This window comes from Hippopotamus amphibius, chromosome 1, assembly GCF_030028045.1.
Source record: "Hippopotamus amphibius kiboko isolate mHipAmp2 chromosome 1, mHipAmp2.hap2, whole genome shotgun sequence".
In the NCBI taxonomy this organism is placed as follows: domain Eukaryota; kingdom Metazoa; phylum Chordata; class Mammalia; order Artiodactyla; family Hippopotamidae; genus Hippopotamus; species Hippopotamus amphibius.
Genome location: NC_080186.1, coordinates 13151508 through 13174627, shown reverse-complemented (window position 1 = coordinate 13174627; position 23120 = coordinate 13151508). Strand labels below are relative to the sequence as shown.

At 58.3% G+C, this 23120-nt stretch overlaps 1 protein-coding gene across 12 annotated transcripts in view; it reads right to left on the bottom strand.

Moving 5' to 3' along the window:
- Positions 1-23120, bottom strand: part of ARHGEF10L (Rho guanine nucleotide exchange factor 10 like) — a 159885-nt gene that overhangs the window by 25189 nt on the left and 111576 nt on the right. For 11 of the 12 annotated variants that reach the window (XM_057697827.1, XM_057697814.1, XM_057697820.1 and 8 more), the window contains 5 exons: positions 18801-18922; positions 12903-12989; positions 11488-11714; positions 10430-10584; positions 3562-3710 (listed from right to left, as the gene is read on the bottom strand). In XM_057697827.1, coding sequence (XP_057553810.1) covers positions 3562-3710; positions 10430-10584; positions 11488-11714; positions 12903-12989; positions 18801-18922 — 740 coding nt within the window. The remainder of the gene's footprint in view (positions 1-3561; positions 3711-10429; positions 10585-11487; positions 11715-12902; positions 12990-18800; positions 18923-23120) is intronic. The other variant, XM_057697869.1, reaches the window with a different exon arrangement.

Below are 23120 nucleotides of genomic sequence, written 5' to 3'. Positions count from 1 at the left end.
AGCCGCCAGCTGGGTCGGGTGGTCATTAGCAGCAGCCGGACAGAGCTGATCCCAGAGCCCCGGCGTGGAGGTGGGCTGGCTTCCTCTTCCCCAAGCAGCAGCAGAGTGAGGCTTTATTAAATATGCATGGCGATCGCCTTGTTACTGTGCGAAAGATTGTGTGTACTGAAGGCGAGCTGCCCGCACCGCGCCGCGCCGCGCACAAACTTTTCAATTTTCCCGGCTGCAGATAGAAGCCTGGGCTCCCTCCCACCCTGGTGCAGAGCCTCTCCCCCACCTCTTTCTCCATCCCGGCTGCCCTCACCCAGCGCCCTCCCAACACCCTCCGTGTGTGCAGAGCAGGGCAGAGGCCATATTGATCCCCTGCTTAAGGGAAGCTGGTCCAGAACTAATCTTAAATCATCCCAGCCTTGCGCTGGAGCCTCACGGCTGCTCGGCCCGAGGGACGGTGGGGCCGGAGTTGAGCTATAGGGCCTGGGCGGGACTGCATGGCAGCTGGCGAGGGTTGAAATCAGATGAGGCCCGGGCAGGGCCCGGCCTGGGCTCCGTCCTTCCCTTTGTCCATCTGTCTCAAGCTTCTAGGATGGCTGTTAGCAGAAGGAAGCCTTCCAGCCAGCGAAGCAAGGGAATAGCAGACCCGCAATGCAGACACACGCCCCACACCCACCAACACCACCGACTCTAAAGGAACAGCTTGATTTTCCAAACAAACCACATATACAGCAATAAGGACAAGTCAGGCAAACAATTACCACAACTGATGCTCATCCAACACTTAGTATGTGCCAGGCACTGTGTGAAACAGCCCTTTACATAAACCCTCCCATTCAGTCCTCCTGTAACCCTACACAGTACTACTGTGATCCCATTTTACAGATGAAGCAACTGAGGCCCAGGAAGGCTCGGTGCCTTGTCCAAGGGCACATAGCTTGGCGGGGACACAGTGGGGCTCCCACCTGAAGCAGGCGACTGGCAAGTCGCATGTCTCCAAGGGAGCTGGTGCCCAGCAGACGCAAGGTAGGTGTGGCCAGGACAGGGACAGGGCCCCTGCATTTGAGGATGCCTCCCAATTCCTCCCCCTCCAGGAAGTTTCGTAGCCCTGGGAGGGGCCGCTGGGGGGCCCGCTTTCACCAGCTCCTCAGGCGCTGCTCAGCTGCGCCCCTCAGGCCCTCCTGCCCCAACAGCCAGCAGCTGCTTAGGTCCCATAGGCCGGTGGTTTTGGGGTCCTACAGCCTCTGGATCCTCCCTTAGAAGATTTTTCCTTGAAAACACCTCTTAGTTCATATCCTGCCTCCCACTTTCCTCAGCTGCCTTCTCCCTCTCGCGTCCCACTTGTCCTGCTGGCAGGACTGAGAATGGCCGTTGGCCAACCGGGAGCTCTGAAAGTCTGCCCACTCCCATCTCATCCACACTCTGCTCTTGGCTTCTTCACGTTTCTGGACTCACTTTTCCCATATGGAGAACAGAGGGCAGGCGGTGTCTCCCCCATCAGACTAGAGGCCCCCGGGGCAGGGCTTTGTCTCCCTCATCAGACTGTAGGCTCCCCAAGGGCTGGGCTGGCTCTTCTCCATTAGACTGGAGGCCCCCAAGGACAGGGTGGATCTCCCCAATCAGACTGGAGATCCCCAAGGGCAGAACTGTGCCTTCCCATCAGACTGGAGGCCCCCAGGGCAGGGCTGGGCCCCCTTCCCTCCCACCACTGGCCTGAGCTGGGCCCCAGTGCTCAGCTGCTGGCTGAGTCAGAGCCTGTGCAGGGTGCCAGCCAAGAAAGCCAGGAGGGCACTAGGCCTCAGGTGGGGACAACGCAGGGATTCTCGGGGAGGGGGGGCCTCATCCTTTTTTCTGACAAATGTCTTGAGACCCAGGTCAGTTGGGGACCTCGAAAGCCCTAGGGAGCCAGCTCCCGCTGCTCACCTTCCTCTCGGAAGGCCAAGGAGGTGAGAGACCCTTGAGGGAAGTGACGGGGCAGGGTGGGGGGGTAGCAGGGAGGTCCCCTAAAGAGAAGCAGAGGCTGGGAAGGGCGTCTGTGGCCGCAGCTGCTCAGGGCTCCTCACCCCCGCTCCAGCCCCATCGGGAGAAAGAGGGCCAAGAAATCCAGAAGCTGGAGGTGGGGAGGCAGCTGTGTCCTTCCTGTTGGCGCCTCCCAGGCCCCTCCCGGAGCCCACCCCATCTGGCCAGGCCCAGGCCCACCAGTGAGGTCAAAGGTCCTTGATGCCACAGTGCAAGCCTGGGGGGCGGTTGTTCAAGCTGCCCCTGAAGGGGGGCAGCCCAGGCGTCACCTTTAGCCCCCAGCCCTCTTCTCAAGGGCTGACTATCGCTCAAAACCCAAATCCTCTGATTCTGCCCAGGGCGCGGCCTCTCGCCGCTGTCCAAGGTGCTGGGGGCAGCACCCCGGTCCCCCACCTCCCTTCCCAGCACCCAGAAGAGCCGCTAATCAAATACGTCCTGCCGCTGGCACTGACCAGGACTGGGGCTCCAAGCATTACCTCACTCGGTGGTGAAAGGACCCCAGGGAAGAGATGCCTGTTCCATCTTCACAGACAGGAAAACTATTGTTCACAGACGGGGCCCCCCCGCAAGGCCCCAGCAAGGTGAGCGGCGGAACCGGAAGGCAGAGCCAGGTGTGCACAGCTCTCAAGGCTGCACCTCGTGCTTCAACAAGATGGGAAAGTTGGCACTGGAACCCTGAGGCTCAATCTTGGGTTTCAGGGCTCACCCACAGCTCCCTGGGCCTCAGTTTCTCCATCTGCCAAATCAGGACCGTGTCATCCAGGATCAGCCCAGCCCGAATCGCCTGTGATCTTACCATCGCCTGGCTGTGGAGTAGCTGATATATGGCCTCACGAGAGAGGACCAAGCGGGTCAGAGAAGGCGTGGAGGCTCGCAGCGGCCTGTCTGTCCTGACCCAATCCCACACCCACCACTCCCCTCTGGGCCTGGTGGCAGCTCCTTCCAAGTTGACAACCCAAACAAATCAGATGACAGCAAACGTCATCAAAATACCACGCCAGGATGGACCCTGGGCTGTGGCAAGATGGGTGGGCAAGGCTGTGGGTCAGTGACAGGCATGGGTCCAGGCTGAGCCAGGAAGGAGCCCCCAGACCAGGACCTGGGGGCCGAGGATCCATCAGTGCTGGTGACAGGACAAGGCAGGACCCAGCAGCCTCCACGTCCACACTGTTTAAAGAGCCAAGTGCCCAGCGTGGCTGCGTCCACACTGGCTGTCCCCTCAGCACAGCTGGGTCCTGGGTACCAGCGGGAGCACAGGGACCCCAGCTCCACCCCCACAGGGAGCAGCAGACACAAGGGAGGAGCTGGATCACTGCCCAGGGGGGTGGGGACCCTCCCCCTCAGAGCAGCCCTGAGAGTGCATGTCTGGGCGGAGTGCAGGGCCCCACAGGGATCCTGGCCCCTCTGCTGTCCAGCAAACTCTGACGACCTCTGAGACGCAGCTGGGAGCCGAGAGCAGTGCCGGGTAGAGCGTAAGAAGGGTCAGCGAGGGTGCGCCCAGAGATGACCCCCCGGGGCCTGGGGCCATGAGCCACGAAGCAGGGCCAGTACCTGCGTCTGCAAGCTGGTGGCATCCAGGACGGTGACCCAGGGCCCGCAGCTGGCCCACACGGCATCCTCCAGGCTCAGCAGGGTGCGGACAGGCCCGGGCCCCACAGTCAGGCACACAGGCGGGCTCTCCAGGTCCCAGGGGAAGCCTCCTGGAGGGAAAGGAAGGAAACAGGTCAGCAGCAGGGGATGGGGGGTGGCAAACAGGTTAGGGGCCCAGGGCTCCTCAACCCTCAGAACCACGGCCTGCAGAGGTGGGCCCAGCCCAGCTCCGTGAGAGCTTCCGGCCCCTTTCTCTGCCCCTCCCCTCCCCTCCAGCAGGATGGCGGCTGTTCCCATCTGCCTCTGTTTATGTTCCATCCACTCTGGAGGCCGTACTCCCCGCTTCTCTCTCCCTCCCTTCCTCTTTCCCTGTCCCTCTCTCCTGTGCATTCATCCCACACACACCTAGTAAGCACCTGCTCCGTGCCAGGCCCCGTGCTGGGTGCTGGGAAGACAGAAATAAATCAGACACAGACCCTGCCCTCAAGAATACCCCCACCAGCTGGAGAATCCAAAGGGTTAATCAGCAGTTACCATACGAAGTGCCCAGCCCAAGTGGCCAAGCATGCGCAGGGGACCTTGAGAGCAGTTAAGATGGAAGGAACCAACTCTGAACAGGGTAAACCCAGGGAGGCTTCCCAGAAGAGGCAGCATCTACACAGCCCTGCCAAGAAGGCAGCGCGACATTGTGCAGCGTCCTGGCCCTGTGCTAGCAGCTCACTAAGGACCCTGAGTGCATTCTCCAATTCTCAAGGCCTCCGTCTCTCCATCTGTAAAATTGGGAGGCAGGGGGTGTTGCCAACAAGATTGTCTCTGAGGACTTTTCTGACACCGTAGCCTATTGAAATCGAGTCTTCTCACAGATCTTCTTACCTACTCCAAGGCACTCTGTCACCTCTATCAAGATCTCTGATGACCTTCCTCCTCCAGAGAGGCTACCACCCCAGATGTGGAAGGAGGAAGTCCCAAGAGACCATCAGTCTGCAGCCCATCATCCCTGAAGACGGGCAGACGAAGGGACCTGGCCCGGCACTGAATGAGGCTCTCCTCCACCCACCCCAGGGATGCTCAGCTCACCCAAGAACATGCCAAGGATCTTCCCTGGCATGCGAGCAGTGTCCACTGAGCCTGGTTTCTCTCTGAAGTCACACTTGATGCCATACAGAACCCCAGTGGCTATCCTGTCCTGCCAGGGTGCCAGGTGGGACAGGAGGGTTGAGCAGGAAGCAGGGCACACCCTTGAGATACCATCAGTAGTGGAAGGCAGGACAGAGTTGGCCGCTGTCAGTGCCCAGCCACCCCCCTTCCCCCTCCACAGGGCCCCTGGAAGGGGTGCAAAGTGGCCCCAGCACAGGCCCTCCCTCTGAGCCAGCTGCTGGGCGGCTCAAGGGAGCACAGCTGTCTGCAGAGCTGGAGGGGTGTGGCGGGAGGAGCCCACAGAGGACAGACCAGATCCCCGCCCCACCACCCCACCCTCCCCCTCCTGTAAAGCAGATTCTCCTCTCCCCTTCAGTCCTACTTAAACTTGGCAGACTCCCAGCTCAGCTAAGAGTTGGGAAATACAGCCCCAGCCCCCGCCCGACCAACACACAACCCATTCTTCCCGGCCCACGAACACGAGCATGTGGGAAGCTGCGGCCTCTCAACCTCTGCATGAACTTGGATGGGTGACAGCACCTCTCTGAACCCCAGTTTCCTCATCTGTACAGTGGGGATGATAATCCTGCCTACACTTCACTGGATGCTGCAGGGATCAAATGAAATGCGTAGCGTGTTTAGCACAGGGCGGGCACCCAGTGAGGAGCGCTGACAGCTGTTGCCACCTTCTGTTATATGCAGGCACGCCGGGCACTCCTTTCATGAATTATTTCCTTACCTCCCACCCGCCTGTGCGGAAGAGTCTATTCTTATCCCTGTTTTACAACTGAGAAAACTGCGACACAGAGTTTAAAGAACCACTCCAAATCACACAGCTCGACAGGACCCGCCGCTCATTAGCTCTGGCTGTTTGCTGTCATTTCCCACAACACGAGAGCCCAGGGAAGGCTGCTGCCTAGCGCGATGGCAGAGACCCAGGGAGCCCAGAACGTGCGCAAAGCCACCCAAGGGGGGCGGGTCAGGCGGGGCTGGAGCTCACTGACCCTGGTCCTAGCCTCCTTCCCCAATCCCTGCTGCCTGCTCAGGTTCCAAGAGTTTCCAAAGATCTCTGGGGAGAGTGACCATGAAGCAGCCAGGCCTCCACAAGGGAGCTGGACCCCGACCAGGACACCACAGCCCCCAAATACAAGGCTTTGAGCGCCCTCCAGTGGCCAGAGGTGAGTAGAAGTGCTTGTGGCCAGAAGCTGGAGCTCCGGTCACCAAGGTTAAGGTGGGGGCTGCCAGGGAGGAAGCAGTTAGGGATGCTGGAACCACACCCCGAAAACAGAAATGCGAGCTCTGCCTCGTGACCACCGGAGCCCATGCACCCTCTACTTTGCACTTTCCTGGAACAGCACGGCTGTCTGGGGTAGGGTCACATGTGCACTGACCACTCCTCCACTTGCTGGGTGCCTCTTAAGAGTCCTGACTCCAGGATAGAATGATTCAACTGAAAAAATTTAACAATACTGATATCGTTATATCAAAAAGGACACAGGACAGGAGACCCTGATTCGAGGGCCCATGGTGGGACCCTGAACAAGAGGCTTCCCCTTGTTGGCGCTGTTTTCCCATCTGCACCCCAAGGAGACAGAACTCCGACCTCTAAGATTTTCCCCAGCCCTCACAGGCCACAACTCTGAGACTTTAAATGTAATCACTGTGAGCTCTGGGCAGGGCTAGCCTGCGGGGGGATCCATCCCTCCATCCTGCTCCCTGCCCGCCAGTGGCTCTAGGTACACATGTTCCAGAACATGCATGCACATCTACAAATTCACACCCGCCCCCTGCATGACAGCCCATTCATCTGGACCAGGCATCAGCTCTCACGCCAGATGAACAGAGATGAGGCCCTGTCTCAGCAAAGGCACCTTCAAGAGGCGGGAGTCCCTCCTCCCCCAGGCTGCAGAGGGGAATGCCTGGCTGGTGTCCTCAGGGGTCCAGATCCAGCCAGAGCCGGAAGTTAGGACACAGAGTGCAAGTCACTGAGATCCAGGGGGACCCAAAGGCAGCCGGTACCCTGGAAGTAGTAACAACAGAAACAGTGATGATGGCGGAGAGGTAACAGGCATGGCTCCGTTCTGGGCACTTGTGTGACTGACCACACCTGGCCTTCACAGCCACCCTGTGTGGTGGGGCTGAATTCATCCCCATTTTACAGGTGAGGAAACTGAGACTCCGAGAGGAGAAGCAGCAACAGGCCCCATCTCTCACAGCGGGGACCCTATCCCAACAGCCTAACCCCCAGCACACCACTTACCCATGCCACCATCTGGCTCCTCCGGGGTTGACCCTGGCCCACGTCCCCAGCATCTAACCAGCAATGTTCCCGCACCCCCACCCAGGTCTGGTCACATTCCTGTCTCTGCTCAGAGCCGGGGATGGGGGCACACAGAGGGGGTCCAGGCAGCTCTGCCCAAACACAAGACGGGCGGGGGCAGGGGTCGTCTGGCTCACGTTCCTGTGCAGTGCCCGGCACCTCGCGGGCACTGAACACGTTTGCTAAGTGAGTGAATGAGTGAATAAGGGAATGAATTCAGAAAAGCAGAGGCTCCTGGGGGCAGCCGACTGCCACGGCCACACCACCGTGAGTCGGATTCTCCATCTGTCAGCTGGAGCTCGGATTCCAAGGCCCCTCCAGCTCTGACAGCCCAGGACTCCAAGCGGCCTGGTGACCTCGGAATCCTCAGTCACCCCATAGGAGTCGGAAACCACAGGTCCCCAAGTTGGTTTCTGCCTATTTCACTTAATATTTCTGGTCTCGCCCTTCTCCAATGAGCCCAGGCTGGGCCAGGGATGCCAGCTTTACCTGGTCTTGGTCTCAGCCAACTCAGGCAAGACAGTAAACCTGTCATATGAACACTGACAGATATCTCACCAGTACCTGCTCCAAGCCCAGGATAAAGCCTCTGGGGCACCAAAAGGGGTTTCTGCGGGCACAGGGCCAGGGAGGCCACCAGGAGCAGCTCCGGGGTCCAGCTTTGGGGCTGGATGGGGTGGGATATCTGAAGGGTATCCAAGGCCCCACAGTTGGGTCATGGGCCAGGCTGATGAGTACAGACCCAGCCACACACAGCTCAGCTGAAAGGCAGCCCCACCCACAGGTCCTGAGAGCCCCTTCCTGCCCTGGCCACCCCTGGAGGACACCACAGGAAGGGGAGGCGCCAGGAAAGGCCTCTCCCAGAGGCCTCCCTGGCCAAAGGCCCAGAGGGTGGGCTTAAAAGGACAGAATGACCAGAGTCACCTGCCCAGCTGGCTGCGGCAGCCTCCCGGACAGCCTCCCTGCCCCCACTTCATCCACCAGCCACCGTGCTTAGCCGCTCCCAACACTTCCCTCCACTTTCCATTGACTGAGACAAACCCAAGGCCCACACGATCCAGTCCATCTATTCCCAGACCCTGCCTGGTGCCACTTCCCCCCCTGGCTACTCTCCAGCAAGACGGCCTCCCCACCAGACCAACCGCTTTCCTGCCTCCAGGTCTTTGCACATGCTGTTCCCTCAGCGAGAACGCTGTTCCCCCAATTCTTCCCTTGCCTGGCCACTTCTCCTCCAGGTCTCAGCTTCAGGATCTCGCTCCTTAGAGGGGCCTTCGCCAACCAGCCCACCCCACGCGCAGGGGGTCAGGCTCTCACCCGACACCCTGCTTCTCCCCTTAGGACCCTCCCTCAGCACGATGTATAATTGTAAGCTTCCTGCCTGCTCATTTGACTCACCTATAAACCTAACTGGTCTCCCTCTATGAACTGTTAAAGTGGGCTCGCACCTGGTTTGCTGGCCACCGTATCCATGGTACACAGTAGGTGCTCAGTAAATATTTGGTGGACAAATGTTTGCAAGGCAGGACGGCTGGTGGAGCGTCTCGACCTCCTCCTCCAGGCCAGACGGCACCCAGAGAAGCCGAAGCCCCTTTAAACCTGGAGAGAACTCCAGCCCTGGAGGGAGGACACTTGTGCTCAGGTCTCTGCTCACCCGTAGGGCCCTGGGGAGTCCCTTCCCACCCAGAAAATGAAGGTGTGGGGTCCGATGGTCCCCAATGGCTCTTTTGGTTCTGACAAACCACCAGGCTCCAATCCCAGGCTGAAAGTCAACGGTGAGACCCCAACCCCCACAGGTTGAATTGTGTCCCCCAAAATTCATTCACTGAAGAAGTCTTAACCCTGAGAACCTCAGAACATGACCTTGTTGGGCAACAGGGCTGTTGCAGATGTGATTGCTTAAGGTGAGGTCATACTCGAGGAGGGTGAGGTTCTTATCCCAAAGGGCTATATGGACACAGGCACATGAAGACGGGAGTTACGGGGCCACCAGCCAAGGAACTACCCTAAGCTGGGAGAGAGGCCTGGAACAGGTCCTTGCCCAGCACCTTCGGGGGACCACAGCCCTGCCGACACCTTGATCTCGAACTTTCAGCCTCCAGAACGGGAGACAATAAATTACGCTGTTGCAACCACTCGGTTTATGGTGCTTTGTCACGGCAGCCCCAGCAAACCGGGGCCTACTCCCCCTCGCCTCCTCCCAACCCAGGCACCCAAACTGATGAGGCAGGAACCAAGAGGGGAAGGGCCAGAGGCGGCCAGACTGGCGGCTGGGAGGCCAGATCGGGCAGGGCAGGGGTCCCAGTCTCCGGTGGGAGCCAGAGGGTGAAAGTCTCCTTAGAACCTCTGGACTACATCTCCAAAGATCTGAGCCCATATTGACATTCACACGCACAGTCTGTCTGATGGTGAGAGGGATTTTTTTCCCCTCCCTCTACCCCCTTTAATTAAAAACTATAAATGCCTTATCAAAAGCTAATTTAAAATACCAACACTGGGCCAAGTGGAAAAAAAAAAAAAAGCTCAGTACAAATATCCGTTGATAACCCTGCAACAGGCTGTGACGATGCGGCAATCAGAGGCGCGTGGGAGGGGGAGGGAGGCTGAGGCGCCACTCCTCAGCTGTCTCTGGGGGCACTGGGGGCAGCGCTCCGCTCTGCCCAGCCCTCAGCCTCGGACGCGGAGCCGAACAAGCCACAAGGGGACGGGGGACCACAGCACTCCCTCCCTGAGGCTCAGCATCGGCATTCATAAGGAGGAGGCAATTCTCAGAGGGTCGTGGCGAGAATTAAGAATTAAGATAATGCGCCCGCATAAGCACTTCACCCCATCCTGGCGCACAGCCGTTCAAACGCTGTCAGCCTTGCCCTCCAGATTATGCATCAGTGCCATCGATGACTCAGTACAATAATGGAGGTTGAACTGCCTAACCCCACGGGACACTCGCCGCGCCAGGCCCGATGCTTGGCCTTCACTGAATCATTTACCCCACCGGTACCCACGAGCTGTGGGTGGTACCATTATTCCCATTTTACAGATGAGGAGGCCGAGGCACAGAGGAGAAGCTGCTCACCCACGGACACAGCTGCCATCAGGGCAGAGCTTGGACGTGAAGCCAGCTCTGGCCCCAGAGGCCCTGCTCTTACCCAGCAGGGTTTCTTGCCAATGGGCTCAGCTGCCCGTATGGCAACGAGCACCCCGTTCCGGTGGGGACCCCAGTGGGGGTCAGGGATTGCCAGTCTCCCCAACACCTGAGTTCCCTGATTCTTTTCTGAGGTGCCTCCTTGGCCTGCCTCCCACAACTGCTCTGATACAGGATCTGGCTCTCAGTCAGGGCCCAGGGCTGCCCCTCACTGACCCCCCGCTGCCCCTTACCGCTGGTCCGAGGGTAGGCTGTGAGGGTCCCATCCTGCAGGCCGGCAAACAGGTGGAAGGGGCTGTGTCGCAGGCAGAGCACGGGCTGCAGACCTGGGCTCCTGCAGGTGGCCAGACACTGGGTGCCCGTGTCCACGCTGCTGTAAACCAGGATGCTGCGGGGAGAGGCCGAGGGACTCATGTAGACCCCCACCTGCCCACGCCCCCACATGCCCTCCTGGCGACAGGGCTCTGGGGGCCCTCCCCAAGCTCAGCCAGCCTCCCTGCTGTGTGGCCAGGCCGATGCTCGGACTGTCCCACGGGTGGCCTTTAGAGGACGGTGCCCGTGGAAGACAGAAGGCTCTGGAAGCAGCACAACAGAGGGGCTAAGAGAACAGTTTTCAGGGTCACACAGACCCGAGGGCAAATACAGCTGACTGAGCTGGACCACTGAGCCTCCAAAACGGGGGTTTTCTGGAGTCCTCTCCAAAAAATGGGGCCGAGATGCCCACCTCACAGCCATAAAAAGGAACAATGCACCAACATGTGCTACGTGGGTGAACCTTGAAAACGTTATGGGGAGCGAGAGAGGCCAGGCATAAAACGCCACATACTGCGTGATTCCGTTTGTCTGAAATGTGCAGAAGAGACAACTCCAGAGCGATGGGAAGCAGATTAGCGGTTCCCAGCGGCTGGGGAAGGGAATGGGGGGTGATAACGGGTTTCTTTTGGGGGTGATGAGAATGTTCTAGAACTATGTGGTGGTGATGGGTGGCCATCATGCATGTACTGGAAGCCGCTGAATTATACGATTTAAAATGGTTAAAATGGTGAATTTTATGTTGTGTGAATTTGACCTCATTAAAAGCAAAGAGTGTTCACCAGGCCCCTGGGTTCCGTGGACCCAGACCCGGACATCGCGGAGCCCATAGCATCTCCAAGTTGCTTCTACGTATGTTAGCTTTTAGCTCCTCCCCCAGCTGCTTGTGTGGGAAACACTTCATAGCGGGGACAGCCCCCACTGCCCCTGCCCACCCCTGCCCCAGACCGTTCGCAGCCCCTCCCCCCAGGCCCCTCACCTGCCATCCTGGAGCCCGAGGCAGATGGTGGGATGCACTCCAGCCGAGGCATCAGCAGCCGTGCAGCTCTTGTCTCTATCTCCACTCTCCCCCTCCTCCGGCTCTGGAATGTACTCCATGCAGAGCACAGGGGCTGCCAGCGGGAAGGACTTGACCGTGCGGGGCGAGGGCCGATTCAGGGAGAAGATCTCGACCTGGCCCCCTGCGCCCTCCTGCCCGCCCCCGACCTGGGGCAGAGACCCAGAGAGACAGTCAGGTGAGAACCACAAGAGCAGAGGCAGAGTTCAGCCCCTGCCCTCCCAGTGACCCATCCTGAACTTCTACTTGCCACTGGGGTTAGGTATCAAGAGGAATGTCCCCCTTCCTGCCCACACGCATCCTGCTATCACTGAAGGTCGCTTGGTCCCAGCTGCCATGGTAACAAGTTAGATTCGGGGCCCAAAGGAAATCAGGTAAAGAACTAAGGTGGACTAAATACCCAGTCAGCTTTCTATTTCCTTATCTCCAGGATGAATTTCAATCAACAAATAGTGAGCCTACACTCTGCTCTTCAAAATGTCCTTCTCTGTCCTGTTCACTGTTTTACCTCTGTGTCTAGCACATCATAGGCACTCATTATACACTTGCTGAGTGGATGGATGACTGGAAGAGATAGAAGACTGGATGGATGGATGGATGGATGGATGGATGGATGGATGGATGGATATATGGATGGACAGATGATTATAAGGATGGATGGATAGAAGGATAATGGATGGATGGATGGGTGGATGGATTCATCATGTGCTAGACATTGGGGAAATAGTGAAGAACAAATCACCCTCAGAAGGGACATTTGGGCTGGACTCTGAAGGGCAAGCCAGCGTTTCCCTGCCTGAGTACCTGGAGACAGGAATAAGCAAGAGGAGTTAGAGGATGACCAGAGGGATGATGAGGCTAGGACCTCAGGGAATCTACAAGAGGCCACAATCTGCACCACCAGGAACATGGGGATGGGGAGCACCTATTTGACTCGAGAGAGGCTCTGCCAGGAACCCCAGGGGCAGAAAGGTGGGCTGGGATCTCCAGGAGAAATGGGCAGTGCTGCCTCCTGATGCCGGGGTGAAGACCCCGCCATCCAGACACTCTGCACAGCTCCCCGTTCCATTTCCGTCCTGGCACCAAGGCCGTTGGCAAGAGTCACACTCACTTCTTTGTCCCCTGGTTTTCTGTGGTCCCTGGTGAGGTTGCACCTGGCAACCTCGAGCACGGAGCCTGGCACAGAAGTTCCCAGGAAGACCTTGCTGGGTGAAGGTGCGCCTGGCCAGGTCTCGGGGCCACAGGCAGGCAGCTTTCTCCAGCACCCCTCCCAGGTGCCACCCTCCCTGCTCAAGCCCTGAGGCCAGAATCCCTGGCTGGAGGCGGGGGTTACTCACCCAGAGGTAGCCCTGAGGAAGGGACGTGCTGACAGCTGAGAAGCCCAGCAGGGGACAGCTGACAGGACTGTGGACCAGGGCCCCAAGCTGCAGAGACAGACAGCACACAAAGGGTTAAGTGCGGAGGTGACTGAGATGCTGAAGTTTGACAGCAAGACCTTGGTCTGACCCCTGAGGGTGGAGCCAGAAGAGGGGCAGGTTCCTCTGCAGGCAGCTCCCTCCCACGTACTCACACTTGACCACTGCTCTCTTAGAACCTTCTGGCTAAAAGGGGCCTGATGTAACTCTGGGCCAGCAGAGGGCTTTTCCAACCAGGCAACTTCCGGATAAGATTTGTTGAAAACCACGAACTCCCACCGCCCCCCATGGTTAACAGATGGGGAAGAATGAGGTCCATGGAAGACACACAATTGCCCAAGGCCATGGGGCCGGTGAGCACCAGGGCCCCTGGCCTTCCTGCATTCCTCCAGGGCAGCCGGAAGGAGGGGGTCCCCAGGGCAACGGAGCCCCTCCACGGACAACCCTGCCAGGACCAGAAGACCAGGACGGAGTCTGGGGGCTCTGTCTATAACAGGTTGTCACTGAGAACCATGGGCGGCTTCCTCCTTGTGCATCTGCTGCCCCAGACCCCGTGCCGGGGGCTCTCTGGGGCCTGTTTCCTGAGCTAGATCCACCCATCGGCCTCTCAGCCAGGACAGCAATGCGAGGAGATGGCCTGGCCCTTGCATGGGCCTTGCGGGAAACTCCAACCAGACTGAAGGAGAAGGGGGCTGAGCGGGGAGGCTCGAAGGTGCCCGGGGGAGGAATGCAGCCACCACTGGACCCTTCGGCAGGCAGGTGCTGCCCTCTGCTGGTGCTGAAGGCCCGGCCAATCCCGGCCCTGCCGGAATATTCTAATAAAGTCTCTCAGGGCCATAGGTGAGGGGCCCCAAAGAGGTCGCCTCACGCAGCCCCCTCATTTAGGAGTTGACAAACTTGAAGTGTGGTGGGTGGGGAGATGTGACTGGCTCAAGGTCACTCAGCAAGTTAGCGGCAGAGTCGAAACTGAATCCCAGCCCAGTGCTCTTTCTGGTTGAACTCGACCCAGAGGCCAGGCTCCCATGCTGGAGGCCTTGGCACTCTGGGGAATAACTTCTACCTAGCTGGGAGCTCAGGACCACACACCAGGTCTCCTGGGCACCCTCAGGCCCCTGTTCCCCATCACCTTGCTTCTTGGGGGGCCACATCCAGCTGGGTGCCTGGCCCTTTCTGCTGGGCTGCTGCTCCCATCCTCTCAGATGGGGAGGAGACAACCGCATCCCTGGCTCAGGCATCTCCATGGCAACTCCAGTGGGCCAGATGCCAGCCGAGTCAACAGAACCCAGGTCCAAGACAATAGCAAAAATTCAAACGGCTCCTTGGATGGGCAAGGCCCTGGACCCAGATAGCAAAAACTCAAACGGCTCCTTGGACGGGCAAGGCCCTGGACCTAGAAGTCCTGTCCATGCCAGGAAGCCAACTCCCCAAAATCGAGATGCCCCATAAAGAGCAGAGGAGAGCACAGACTGTTCAAAGGAGGCCAATTTTGGATGCAGCCAGCAGGCTCCAGTCCTAGCTCGGCTGCTACCGGCTGGGTGACCCCACACACCAGTTCTTCATGGTCATGGGGACCCTGACATTTCATAAGGATGGCCGTGGGGACTAGAGATGGTGGACGTAAAGCCCGGCAGTGGCCACTGCTTACAAGGACTTCCTGTGGGATGTGTGAGCAGTAACTCCATCAGCAGAACAACCCCATGGGGGGAGGGGCTACTCCAGACGAGCCACCCTGACACAGGTAAGAGACAGGGACCCACGAACAGCAATTCTGGCTGATGGAGGGTGATAGCCAGGACAGAGGCCGCTTGGCTAGTGCACTGAGGCAATAAGCAAGCCTGCCAACAAGACCCTCTGCAGCTAGGGGCTGCAGCCCCTGGTCCCCCAAGATGCTTGTGTGTTAAAGCTCCCCAGAGTGGGCAGTACCCCACCCCCCTCCAAGCCCCTGTCCCCAGGCAGGCCTCTCACTGGACCTCAGCCCAAAGGAGAATGGGTTTGCACTGAGCCGTTCCCTTGCCCCTCTGCTGCCCTCCAGGGACAGGCCTCCAGCTTGGATGGAGCCCGGGTTCAAGAAGAACCACCCAACACTTGACAGTAGTCAGGCCATCAGAAACTCCCCAAAACAGACACCAGTGACTTTTCCTTCCTGGGGACCAAAATGTCCTCAAATATTTGCTTCTGATTCCTGAACTCTGAAGGCAGAGCACACAGCAGACAATAAGCATCTGACAAGAATCGTACCATTTAACCTTCACTATAACCCAATCAGGAAAGCACCCCGACCACCCCAGTTTACGCACTGAAGACACAGCTGTGACACCATGAGCTGAAGTGGCATTCCTGATGTCACACAGCTGGGACATGCAGAGCTGGGATTCAAAGCCAGGGCAGGGTGGCTCCCATGGGTGCTCTTTCCCTCCCCCAAACAATTCCTTGATGAGTCCAAAGGCCGTGGTACAGCCCACCGTGGGGACCAGCCACCCTCAGCACCGAGAGGAGAGATGCTCTTTCCTTCAGCCCCAGCATCCCTGGTCCCTTGAGGGAAAGAACCATCCAGCTGGCAGTACAAGAGCGCTGAGCTCATCTACACTGGGAAAGGGTCTGGGGTAGCAAGTCTTCCTGGGAGAACAGACTCAGCTGCAGCTCCCATTAGGCCAGCCACGGAGCCCGAGTCCTGGACCCCTGGGCCTGGGGCTGGGGAGGGGTACAGGCAGTGGCCCACATGCTTACATCTGTTCACAGTAATTGGACAAGGCCCTGGCACTCCAAGGCCCTAATTCACCTGCTGCCAGCACGGAGCCAATGGGGCACATCTGTCTGGTCCGGGAGGGGAGGCGGGTGTGGGCAGAGCAGCCACGGTGCCTCAGGGCCCAGTAAACGGGGACGTGCAAGCTCTGCTACGTTTCTCAGGAGCTCCACAGGCCCATCACCCACGGAGATTCAGTCACGGGGTGGGGGCGCACGGTTGCGCAGGAGAGGGCGGGCAGAGGGCTGGGGATGCCTGCAGCCAACACGGCCTCAGCGCCAGGAGCTTCAAACTGGGACATTCTTGGGCCCAAGGAGACAGATGGCTCACCGTTCAGGGGGTGGTTTCTCTCAGGGAGGCCCCGGAGGCAGCGGCCTGTCTGTGACTCCACCACCCCAGTGTGACCTGTCAGGGCACGGCCTGCGTCCCTTATTCCCCAGAGGCCCAGGGCCCCGGGGCGAGACAGGACAACCCATTCCCCACCCGAGAAGCCCCACTCCCGGGGATGCGCTACGGCCAGGAGAGCCGCAGGCAGGGTGGACCTGAACCGTCCCCACCCCACGACGCCAGCCCCGCCCCAAGGCGCACAGGCAACCCCCAGGGGACAGGAGCCTCCTGTTACCAGAAAATAAGGACTGAAGCCCTACAAAGGCTGGGGATGTCCGGCGGAGGGATGGCGCTGGGGCACATGCCAGCCAAGCCCCAGGGAGAGGCGGGAAGGAGCAGGAGTGCGCAGGGGGCAGGAAAACTCTCCTTCCCGGTGGCCGTGGGCAAGTTATCGCTCCTGAATCCCTTCTCTCAGCCGCAAGGACTAGCAGCCTCCGAGGGCGGCTGAGGGATTAGCGAGTTCACCGCTGGGAAAGGCCTAGGAAGGAGCCTGGCACAGACGCCTCCATGAAAGGTCTGCCCCCAGGCCGTCAAGACTAAAGGACTTTAAATAATATCCCTGTTGCTGTTGCTGCTGTCAGCATTATTATTATTATTATTATTATTATTATTATTATTATTATTACGGCCACTGTCTACTGAGCCACAGTCAAGCTCAGTGCTGGCAACCGGACCCAGCCTCTCTCACTGAACCCCTAAATCAGGCTGTGGCACAGGGAACAGCACCCCGCCCCACGGACGCCAGCTTCCGGGGGCACAAGCCAGGGACCCAGCACATGCATCCTTCACCCTCGGTCCCCGTCTAATCTCTCACCAGTTCAGCCAGTCCTACCCCAGAGCGCTGCCCAAACGTGTCCCCAAGGAGAGCGGGGCACTCACCCCGGGGGCACATCTTCAGGGAGACCCAAACACTCAGACATCAAGAAAATACTTTAACACACATTTTTTTTTACAATAAAAATGCAATAACAACAACAAAAACCCATGGTGAACAATTACTAAGAGTTTAAATAAAAACAGGACCTGACCCTGCCTCACCCTGATCCTGGCTCTTCACTCCCCAAACAAAGCTGGCAAACCAAGGCCACAGTTTGCCAGTCGGGTTTTTTTTAAGTGCTGTGTGAAAATATCCCTTTCTCTGACAATGAGTGCCTCACTCACCTCGCCCTACTCTGCCCTGGCCTCTGCCCTGGGCTCCTCCCTGGCTTCCACATGCACCAGGTCCCACCCCAGCTCAGTAGGACCCCAGCGCCAAGCTCTGCGTGGGTCTCTTAGACTCCAGTCCCGCTCCCTCCGTGTCCACAGTTCACCCCCACACAACAGCCAGAGGATCAGATGATCCTTCCAAAATATAAACCAGGTCATGCCGGTCCCCTGCTTGGAGCCATGCTTGGCTCTTCGTTGAGAGTGAAATCCAAACCCGACCCAGCCTGCGAGGCCGGCGTGGCCCAGCTCACCCACTGTCGGGCCTCCCCTTCCGGCTCACCGAGCCGCAGCCACGTCGGATGCCCTGACCACTCCTATCGTGGGCTTCTCTGTCAGTTTGTCTATTTGAAATATTCTCCCTCTGGGCCCTCTTGGAGTTGGATCCTCCTCACCATTCGCAGCTCAGTTTAAATGCCACCTCCTCCGAGAAGCCTTCTCTGACCCTTTAAGTGGCCCCATCTCTGGATCTATTATATCTGATTTACTTTCTTTATAGCACACAGCACTCCGTGCTATTTCCTTTTGTTTGCTGGTGGCGGGTATCGCCCATCTCTCTAGATTGAAAGCTACACGAGGGCAGGAACGTTGTGTGTTTTGGTCACCCCCATATTCCCAGTGTCCGGCACAGGGCCTGACACAAAGTAGGTGCTCAAAAATTATATGCAGAACGAATGAATGAATGAGTGAATTGGCGTCTCAAGGGTATTTCCGCTGTTTGGAGCTCTGACCTACAGCCCAGTTTGTCCTTGAGGATTAATCTGGACCTAGGTCCCCTCCCTGGAGCTCAGATGACCTCATCTCCTCGGGAGGAGGATGGGCAGTAACTACTCCAAATGGAGGGGTGAGCTCAGCCGGGACACTGGGGACGGATGACATGGGAGGGGAGCCTCGTTGTAGTTACGACCAGGGGTGCTGGAGTCAGCGGGTTCCAGGTCCTGCTCTCATCCTTACCAGCTGCGTTGATTTTCAGAGAATCATGTCACCTGTCTGAGTCACAGCTTCCTTACCTGTGAAATAGATCTAGAAATATCTACCCATGGGGTTTCTATAAATATTAAAACAAGAGAGTGACGGCAAAGCACTGAGAGGCATGACGGCTGTGGAGCCACAGCCGGCTGCCCCCCTCCCCCAACCCCGGCAGCATCATGAAGGGTGAACCCCACAAAGTCTGGCAAGGCCAGTTGGGCTTATTACAGTCTATCTTCTGAGCTGGAGTCACGCCATCAGCTGATGAGATCATTGCTATCTGTTAGCTCAAAATGATAGAATTTTCCATTCACTGACCCACAGAGGGCATCTGCCCCCTTTCTTTGGTGGGAAAGCTGACTCCAAGAGCAACAAGAAGCCTTGACCAACTCCATCGGCAAGAGGTCCAGAGCTGGAACTGGAAGCCAGGCCTCTCCTGGCTGTAGGCACCACTCGGAAACCCTGGTTGTCCCAGGAGCCAACTTCGTGGTGGGCTTGGCAAGATGTGCACCACTCACCTGCAGGCTGAGGCCCCGGGAGGAGAAGGCGGGGATGCAGCAGGCCAGAATTGGACACCAGAATGGGGCTTTGCTCTTCTTGTCCTCGTCCGGACACAGCCAGCCCGGCTGGTTCTCCTCCCCTGGGGCAAGAAGAAGGAGGTGGGGGCAGTCGGTCAGAGACCAAGGACCAAGAGGGCTGTGAGGGGCCCTGTGAGCCCAGGGAGCCAGCACGGGTGCCGGAGGCCCAGCCCCAGGCTCCCCTAGCCCCACGCCTGCCCGCTGAGATGAAATGCAGCCTCTCTCCACAGCCACAGCCATGGATACCAGGCTGAGAGTTGGGAAACCTAAGCCTTGCGTCTCGGCTTGCCCACCTTCTCACTGAGCAACCTCGTGCAAATCCCAACTCTCTGAGCCTCGATGTCTTCACCTATGAAATGCGGATGATGAAAACGCCTTCGACCTGCAGCTGCTGTGAGGATCCAGTGAAAGAACACATGGGAAAGGGTTTCAAAAAGCGTTAAGACACCGAGCACAGTCCAGGCCCCTGCTGACTTGACCTTACCTTCTAGAGGTGGGAGGCGGCCAAAACCAAGCCGTGTGCCCACCAGCTCCGCTACTACACCCGTGTTCCATGAAGGCTGAACTCTTCCCCACCTTCTGTGCCCACCCCACCCCACCCCCGTGGCGCTGGGCACCCAGCAGAGCATCAACGCCCTTGTGTGGCAAGAACAAAGTCTATTCCCAGAGCCTCAGACTCCAGATTTGTCAAATCGGAATGAGGGCCACCGAAAGCAGTCACTCCTCCCAACCCCCGCCCGGCACAGAGCAAGGAAGAAATGCCATCACCTGGGGAGGGGAGTCAGGAGGAACCAATCAAGCTTTGTTTTTACAAGATGAATAGATCCTAGAGACCGTCTGCACAGCCTATAGTTAACAATTCCGTAGTACATGCCTAAAGATTTGCTAAGAGGACAGATCTTATGTTAAGTGTCCTTATCACACGCACACAAAAGTAACAATAACAAGGAAGAGGGCAGGAGGGAACGTTTCAGAGGATGGATTTGTTTATGGCCTAGACTGTGGCGATGGGGCTCACGGGGGCACGCTTGCCTCCAAACTCATCAAGTCGCACGTGTGAAATATGGGTAGCTCTTTGTATGTCAATCACACCGCAATAAAGGGGCTTTAACAATGCCATTGCCACCAGAGAAAGGTGATGTCGGCGCGCAGGTCATGGTGAGAGGAGCCGGAGGAGGGGGCAGGTGCGGAGGCTCTTTTGAGAAGATGGAGACGTCCACAAATGTCGGGGATTATTATGTGAACAAGCCCAGCTCTGGCAAAGGCTCCAGCGCCCGCCCCACCCCCTCGAGCAGTGGAGGCGCTGGGCAGGGAGCTCACTCCCTAAACGGGCCAGAGGCATCTACTGTGTCACACCCTCCACTCCACTGGGCCCTGGAGACACAGCCGTACGAACTCTGGTTCCCACCACCGAGGAGGAGAGGCCATCGAGGAAAGGACAGCTATGGCACAGGACTGGCATCACCGTAACAGAACGACTATGTGCACCGCACTTCACAGTTTACAAAGCTCTGTCCCACGGCCACCGGGGAAGCTGAGTTTCCACCCCCATCTACACTGGGGAAGCGGAGGAGGGGGCAGGTGCGGAGGCTCTTTTGAGAAGATGGAGACGTCCACAAATGTCGGGGATTATTATGTGAACAAGCCCAGCTCTGGCAAAGGCTCCAGCGCCCGCCCCACCCCCTCGAGCAGTGGAGGCGCTGGGCAGGGAGCTCACTCCCTAAACGGGCCAGAGGCATCTACTGTGTCACACCCTCCACTCCACTGGGCCCTGGAGACACAGCCGTACGAACTCTGGTTCCCACCACCGAGGAGGAGAGGCCATCGAGGAAAGGACAGCTATGGCACAGGACTGGCATCACCGTAACAGAACGACTATGTGCACCGCACTTCACAGTTTACAAAGCTCTGTCCCACGGCCACCAGGGGAAGCTGAGTTTCCACCCCCATCTACACTGGGGAAGCGGAGGTCAGGGAGTCAAAGACAGGGCTCAGGAGCCAAGGAACCAACCCCCGGGGGCACCCTGCACAGCGCCTGCAGCCCTGCTGAGACAGCAGAGACGGCCCAGACAGCCCACCTGCCCTGGGCACACACGCTCTCCTTGGCAGGAGCTCACATCGTGGCCGCCGCGCCGCCCCTTGGACCAGGCCCCCCGGCAGCTAATACAGATGAGCGAGGTTAGAGAGCCTGGCCCTGCTCTCAAGGAGCTTACAATCACTCAGACTCTCACCTCCCCAGGGGCAGGAGCCCGAGAGAGCAGTCCGGGCCCACTACTCACCTGGAGCTCACGCGTAGACATAACACCCTGCCCTCCCATCACCACATTGCGCCGAGCTCATCCCCCTCCTCCCCCCACGCACCCACAGCCCATCAAGTCCTGGCAATTTATCACTATATATTCCTTTAATGATCTGACCTTCTCCTTCCAGATGGCGCCTTCCCTGCCTGCGACTGGGAACGTTAAAAGAAAATGGAGCTGTTGTTCCCCATCTGCCACAGCCATTGTTCCTGTCACAAAACCGGAGCGGCTGAGACCAAATTAGAAGGCTGCTGCCGCTGGAAATTGAAAGCCCGCTTGGGATAAGTGACATTAAGAACTGGCACCGACGGCAAAGCCGCAATTTCCAACTGACATTAAGTGGGGGTTTATTTAGCATCCAGCTCTGTTTGCCAGCACCCACTGAACTTGAGAGTGCCCCAGGGGGCAGTGGGAGCAGCTTCAGGGCTGGAGTCCATGTCCAAGCCCACTCTCCCCACCCCAGCCCCCTACTGAGCCCTCAAGACCGCCTGCCAGCCGCAGAAGGCTGACTCTGCCAGAAGGGCCCTGTGTGGCACACAGCTGGACACTTAACCTCTCTGAGCCTGTGGCCACGTCTGGAAAACAGGGGAAATAATTCCAACCACTTGGAGTTGTTGTGAGCACTGGAAAAACTACACACCTAGTGTATACCAGACACTCAAGGAATAGAGCCCATTATGGCCACTGTCCTTGTGGTTAAAAGGATGCCTATGACTATGCTTGAGGTCGGACTGCCCGCCGCCTTCAGGCTGAGCCCACCACCCACACTGATCCTGCTCTGCTTCTTTCTCCAGCCGCCCCGCCTCCCAAACTCCTCCCGAGCTCAGTCCCAGCACCGGGTCCTTCCTGTCACTGCTGCCCCAGAGGACAGTCCGGACTGCCTTTCTCTTCCTTCCTAAATCCAAAGCCCCTCTCACACCTCCCAGCACCACAGAGATGCTGTGGGTCATGGCCAGAGATAGGGCTGCTGGGATTTCTCCTGCAGAAAGAGATGCTGGGGTCCAGGGAGGCCAGACTGTGGCCATGGTCACCCAGCTGGGGTAAAACCCAAGTCATGCTCCAGGGCCAGTGCCCTCAGCCCCCCTCCTGGAGGGCAGACCCACTACTACGGCCAAGGGCTTGGGCAGGTCCCGGGCTCGGGGATGGTTGAGGGTTAATGCAGATGAGGAATGAGGGTTAGAACTTGCTCAGCACACCGCCTGGGCCACCCTCAGGACGCCGTAACCGGATCCACCATGAAGTGGAGCGTTGCTGCTACTCCAGGACCGAGGGCTGGAAAACTAACCAAGTCAGAGGCAGCGGGGAGAGCCCACCAGGCCATGCCCAGCAAGGACCTGTCCTTGAGAGCCTGGGATTAGCCTGGGGCCTGCCCGGCCCAGGTCCTCCAGGGGTGGGAACCAGGAGGGCCATGGTGGGAGAGGCTCAGTGGTCCCTGGGCCAGGGATGCAGCACTTAGAGCTGCAGGGGTTGCAGGAGATACCAGAAGGGAGAGCTGCAGCCCCCAACTTCCCTTTCCCCACCCCCCACCCCCACCCCGGGGCCTCCTATCTGCAACCCTTTTCCAGAGCCTTAATGAACAGAGACTAATTGGCAGAGAGAGGTGGAGGGCATCCTGGCTCTGTTCTGCACTAAAAGTCATTTGACCCCAGGTCGGTCACTTCCCCTTTCCTAGGAGCTTTCCCCATGTGCTGGGTGCCTTCCAGGTGCCACCTCCCCGTATGCTCACACAATACCCTGTGCATATCCCCATTTTCTGATGGAAACTCCAAGACATGTACAGGTGTTCTCATTTTCCCAGGACCACTTTGCTGGCAAGCAGCAGAGCTGGGAACTGAACCCACGCAGTCTGGCTCCATTTCACGCGGTGCTAAGATCTCGAAATGTAACAGGGAAAAGGCCGATGGAACTCTAGGCCCAGTTAGAGGAGGGAGCCTGCCTTTCTCAGGCCACACAGCATAGC